General features: G+C 38.6%; 1 protein-coding gene across 1 annotated transcript; it reads left to right on the top strand.

The window, feature by feature from the left end:
* The first annotated feature begins 1,463 nt into the window (after positions 1-1,463).
* LOC146698190 (C-C chemokine receptor type 2-like) lies at positions 1,464-5,381 on the top strand. The gene is made up of 3 exons (XM_085473207.1): positions 1,464-2,158; positions 3,111-3,245; positions 3,459-5,381. Exons 1-3 carry the CDS (start codon positions 2,152-2,154, stop codon positions 4,358-4,360), a joined length of 1,044 nt encoding a protein of 347 aa, XP_085329333.1. The 5' UTR covers positions 1,464-2,151; the 3' UTR covers positions 4,361-5,381.
* Positions 5,382-6,298: the final 917 nt, after the last annotated feature.

The following is a 6,298-nucleotide window of genomic DNA, read 5'->3' as shown; positions in this document are numbered from 1 at the left end:
GTCATTGGCATCGGTGAGCCACTGTCAATATGTGACATATTGAAGTCGCGTTTGAATTTGCGCTTGTTTTTTTGCTTTCACTTTGCAATCGTGCGAACTGTGTATAGAGAGCGACAGCACTGATCTGTGAGTGATGATAATTTGTGCACCAATTCCTCTGACATCGTCTTATTAATCGTTAGCTTACTATGCAAACATGACAAGTGAAATCTCCCGCAGCAAGCTTAAACATGTGAGAGGTTGATCGCGCAGAGAATCGCTGAGCTTATGTGAGTGCGTGTGTAAAAGCATTTCAGTTCTGCTGAGCCAAATAAGACAGGTCAGGGTGAAGAAGTGACAGCCAAAGAAAAGCTTACCACAAAACGGAGAAGTTATGACAAATCAGACTATAAGGCAAAAAGAAAGTGCAGCTTTATGGTTTCATGGACAAAAGAATTTCTGTGGCTGCAATATGATGAGCTAAATAACCAGGGCTGCACATAAGTGGTCCGCAGGTGCGCATTCGCTGTCAAAATAAAAAACACGCACAAGGGTTAGGGTTAAATTTAAAAACTGTACTTTTGAGTTAAAATATATATTTATAATTTTAATAAATGACAAATAAAAAATGCATGAACATTTTTTTCGTATCGAAAAAATATCGAACCGTGACACCAAAGTATCGAACCGAACCGTGAATTTTGTGTATCGTTGCACCCCTAGTTACTGCGTTACTAAAACGGTGATTTTTTGCGAGAATGTGTCACGACAGCTGTGTTGGTGACAACAGCTGTGTGCAGATCAACAATGGATCACATATCAATTGCGGGAGAGAATATGAGCGTGCAGCGTTTAAAGCGTGGAAGTACTGACCTTTGAGTTTGATTCCATAAAAAGTGACAAAAACATTAGCGTCCATCGTGCATGGGAAGAAAACTTCTTTTTACAGCGAAAAAAACCGCTAAACTTCCAAGCAAGCACCAAGTGCGCAACGACGTAATGGGAAATTCACAGAGAAACTCGCGGATTCTTCAACTGACCGCGGCACACCTGCACCAGGGTAAACCTCCGCCTACCCTAGTCCTGCTTTACAGGTGAAAATAGAGCAACAGGACCGCTGAGTCTTTGACTTTATTTATTTCCTGCTGTGTTTTACTTGCATCTATTTGAAAGAGTGAGTGTAAACACAAAAAATATTTTATTTTATGTGCTGGAATGTGTAGAAAATAGGTTTAAATGTTAAACTAATTTATTCAAGTCAGAGAATGTTGCATATAATTAAATTTTTGCTTGATGCATAAAGTTAAAAGATTAAAACTGATAAAACAAGTTAAAAAAAAAGAGACTTTTCCATTTGATTAAATTTTGTATGATGGATTATGTAGAAAGTGGGGGGAAGTAATCAGTAATTAGTTACTGATTACTTTTTTCAAGTAACTTGACCAACACTGGTTACAACCAAAGTATAGAAGAGCATCTCTGAATGTATAATATACATTGATCTAGATGAACTACAGCAGCAGAAGACACTCAATGGTACTCAAATAGCTTTCACAGCCATAAATCTAACAGACCAGCTTTGGGATGTGGCTTAGCTGGAGGTTTGTCTTTATAAATGTGCAGCCACCAAATCTACAGCAACTGCACGATGCTATTACATCAACATGAACCAAAATCTCTGAGGAATGTTTGCAGCACCTGTTGAAGGTAAAAGTGGGTCCAAACCAGTATTAGTGAGGCACAATGGCTAAAGTCTCCTGTAAGTGCACAATGTATGATACTGAGCAGTATCCTTAATGAGTCAAAGAAGAAAAACAAATAAAAATAGTAACAATATTAATAATAATAAACCTTCTGTCACTTTAAGAGATAATGTGCAGTCATTTTCTGAAGGTGTGAATTTGTGTCACCATTTGCTGTGTTGTGCTTTGAACCATTTTCTGGCAGTCTAGATTTAGGGCAGACTCCTGATAAAGATCAGATTTGGGGACGTACAGGAAGCAACATCTTTTTTTCCCTTTTAGGTTCTCATCAATAGGGGACTGCAGAACTTTTGATAGTTAGTTCATTTCTGCACATCTAAAGGGATCACATCAGTAAACAGGGAAAGGGAGCCTTGAAGTGTAATTCTTCACTGAACCTGGTTGGATGAGCCATCACTGAGATATCACAATGTCAGGTAATTATCTTTCAACATTAATCCACAATTTATACTATTTAAAGTGTCCTTTTTTTTTACAGAGTTCTTGGAAATTTACTTGGGTTATAAAGTGTAGTGTTCAAAGCTGCACTCATTGTCACAGAGATCTAAAACCAAATGCTGTGACTGAAACTATGTCAAAGTTACTTCATGATTTCTAATTTCATCTTTAATCTAGAGATCTTATTTTTACTGTTGTTTTTTATTAGTAGATGAAAACATATAAAAGTTATTCACTGCCACAATGCCTTAATATGACTTTTACAGCTGCTGTTATCTCCAACCATGTATCTGTTACTTTCAGAATAATTCTAATAGTAATTTTGTAAAATCCCAGTAATAGTATAGAAAAATTTCAAATGTGCCAAAAAACACAGCAAAAAACAAGTCTACATGAAAAATCATAATAAGATAGATAAACAAAGTAAATGAAATAGTCTGTCCTAGATTTATAGCTGTATACCATGTAATGAATTTGAATCCTCATAAAACCAGTTTTCAGATTAAATCCTGTTTTTATAAAGTTTTGGCTCAATGATAATGTTCCCAAGGACGGAGTACCAATGAGCACCAATAGGTTGCAAAATCACCCCCACTGTCAAATGACTGATGGCCAAACCAGCAGACGTGAATGGATTATTTGTGGTGCTCATAGCAAAGGAAAACCTCCTTTAAAACAGAAACATGTCATCAGCAATAGGTTGGAAATTCAGGCTGCACTTGATAAGGGTTGAAACGGCATTACGAAACCAAACCTAACACTTTGATGCAATGAGCATTCAAAAATAAATCCAGTTAACCTCTAACGGCAGCATGTGTTTACAGCAGTAAAGAAGTCTTTGATATACTGTTTTGCATCTTAACTGTCGTAGCCTGTGCTGAAATTAATATAAAAAATAATAATAGTAAATCTTTCTCTTTCTTTCTGCAGAAGAAAACACCACATCCTATGATTACTCTGAGAACAACACAGGCTTTACTCCTACCTACATAGGTGATGTAAAGGACTTTAACAAAGTGTTTCTCACCACTCTCTACAGTTTGGTCTTCATCATGGGATTCATAGGTAGGTGTGTCCTCTTGTGTGTATGCTGTGGAGATTATGGATTGTTACTACACATTGCACAGACCTCCTTTTCTGGGAATTTCCATTTTGCATACTTTAAAATATGTATGCAGGTGTGTGTATGTGAGACACACAGATGAAACGGGAAAGAGAGAATGTTGTTCAACGTGTAACAGTGTGACATTTACACTTATTGTGTATTTTCTTCCAAAGGTAACGGACTAGTGGTGTGTGTCCTGGTGAAGCATCGCAATCAGTGCAACCTGACAGACATCTGCCTCTTCAACCTGGCTCTCTCTGACCTCCTCTTCGTCTTCATGCTGCCATTCTACTCTCACTATGTCAGGGTTGGCCAGTGGACTTTTGGAGACTTCATGTGCCGTTTGATCTCCGGGTCTCACCACATTGGCTTCTTCAGCAGCATCTTCTTCATGGTTGTCATGACGCTGGACCGCTACATGATCATCGTGCACGCTCACAGGGTTGCACGTTATCGCACAAAGAGGGCTTCCATCATTCTGACCGTGCTCGTTTGGATGCTGAGCTTGTTTGTCTCTCTGCCGGATTTTATCTTCAGAAAGGCAAAAGAACAGGAATCCCAAGGAGTGCAGTGTGACTATCCTGAGGAGAGCAAAGTCTGGGAGCGTTATGATTTGTTCACCACAAATGTGCTGGGTCTCGTGATTCCCGTGCTGGTGATGGTAGGTTGCTACTCCAGGATCATCCCCACACTGATGAGCATGAGGACAGCAAAGAGGCACCGCATCGTCAAGCTGATCATCTGTATAGTGGTTGTATTTTTCTTACTCTGGGCCCCGTATAACATTTCCCTTTTCCTGAAGTTCTTCCTGGAAAAAGAAATAATCCTCAATGATAAAGTCTTGGATGAAAATATAAGGCTGTCTATAACAGTGACCGAAGCCTTAGCTTACACTCACTGCTGTCTGAATCCCATCATTTATGCTTTTGTGGGAGAGAAGTTTATGAGACGAGCCTTGCAGCTGCTGAAAAAGTTGGTGCCTGGTTACAGCAGAGATCTGACAGACAGCTCATTCAGGAGGAGCTCAGTTATGTCCAGGGGCTCTGAAGTCACCTCTGCTTCTTTTAAACTATAGAAGGTGGAGGGCAGTTGTAAGTATTTTGTCATGAATGTTTCACCCTGTTATTACTGCAGACCGTGCCATGTTCATGTTTGTTTTCTTCATTTGGGAGCATTATTTGACACATACCACAGTGTTCTTCACCTGTGTGGCACCTTCAAAATGTGTCTCTACACTTTTGGACCTTTTGAATTTACAGCAATCTTTTTTTTCCCCCCTGACGGTTAGATTGTAAATGTACTCAATATTTCTCTCATGCCTTTATTGTGCGTTAGCACTGCCGATATACAGAATCTTAATCACCTTCGACTCTAATGCTCTTCCTTCTTCTGCTCAGGTTAAATTAAACTTGCTGATCTGTTAAACCGTACCTGCTGTTTTATAGCAACCTGTAACAGTTTGCTTACTTCTTCAGACATCTTTTATGAGCCTTACATGTTTGCAGAAACACACCAAAAAGAGCATAAAACTCTTTCAGATCTCGATTGTACAAAATGTGCACACTGTCTTACTGTTATTCACATTTCTACCTACTTCCACATTGTTTTCTAATGTTCAGCCTTTTATAGTTGTTTTGTTTGTTGTATTATGTTATGGTTCCTTGTATTTGTCGCTATTTGCCAGTGGAGTTGACTCCTATCCTGATTTTGTATTATCGCTTTGTTAAGACAATAAATGATACAGCAGGTCCTCCGCTTACATTAGATGAAGGTCATGAAGTGCATTGTTCATTCGGAGAAGAATATTTGCAGTGAACATATTCTTTTATTTCTCACTGTTACTGCAATGACAAATTCTGTACACAGTCATGAAAAGAGAGAAGATGTCTCAGATTAGTTTTACTATGCAGGTAATTCTTCACTATCGTAAAACAGCAGCATGATCTAATACATGGCACCATAATCAATTGTACACATTTCCCCTCTCTTTTTTCTATTTCATATTAATGCTAATGGAAAAAACCTTATTTGCATACAATTAAATTAATCTTTCTGATGAGTCTTTCAAAACGAAAAATGAAGAAGTCTTCTTCGCTGCATCAAAAGTTCCTGACTAAATAGTTCAGCAATCTGAACATAATGTTTGTTCCATGTAAGCATAAAAGAAAAGGTGGATTTCATATGTTCATATACAGTATGTTAAAAAAAAGGTTCAAACAATATGAGTGACAGCTTTGCCAAAATAACCAAAGTGTGTCACTGCATCCCCAAATACAAGTTTAAACTGTTCCATGCAAAAACAAAGTTATACATTTACTGCACACATCAATAAACTTGCTCGTTCAACTGCACATGAACACAAATATTTAATCAGCCAATCACATGGCAGCAACTCAGAGCATTTAGACCTGCAGACATGGTCAAGTCAACCTGCTGAAGTTTAAAGCGAGCATCATAATAGGGAAGAAAGTGGATTTCAGTTAAAGTTACAATGAACATGATGTGATTATTTGTGCCAAAGAAGACCACACTGGATGCCATTCTTATCAACAGATCAAGAAACTGAGGGAGCAGTTTGCACTACATAGTTTGGACAACTGAAGACTGGAAAATGCTGTCAGTTCATATTATTCTTGAGTTCTGCTGCCATACTTGGATGGCAGGGACATGATGCCAGATGTTAGAATTGGGTATAGACAACATGAAAGAATGGATCGATCCTTCCTTGTATCAACAGTTCATGGTGCTGCTGGTGGTGTAATGGTGTGGGGGATATTTTCATGGAAATGTTTGTGACCCTCAGCACCAACTGAGCATCCTGAGTATTGCTGTTGACTATATGCAACTCTTCATGACTGTTTTAATCTTCTAATTCCTGATTCCAGCAGGAACACCCACCAAGTGTGAGTTCAAATAACCTCACACTATTATATTTACATGACAAGCTCAATGTGCTCAAAAGGCTTCCACAGCCACCACAGCCTAAATCCACCAGACCAGCTTTGGGATGTGG

The sequence above is a fragment of the Copadichromis virginalis genome, linkage group LG11 (genome assembly GCF_057382275.1).
Source record: "Copadichromis virginalis isolate Kocher_CV1m ecotype Utaka linkage group LG11, C_Virginalis_male_GT1.1, whole genome shotgun sequence".
In the NCBI taxonomy this organism is placed as follows: Eukaryota; Metazoa; Chordata; class Actinopteri; order Cichliformes; family Cichlidae; genus Copadichromis; species Copadichromis virginalis.
Note: the sequence above shows the minus strand (reverse complement) of the source record. Positions and strands in the feature narration are given on the sequence as shown.

Coding starts and splice junctions, on each gene's coding strand:
- LOC146698190 (XM_085473207.1), top strand. Junction 3,246..3,458: donor CTTCATCATGGGATTCATAG/GTAGGTGTGTCC, acceptor TTTCTTCCAAAG/GTAACGGACTAGTGGTGTGT.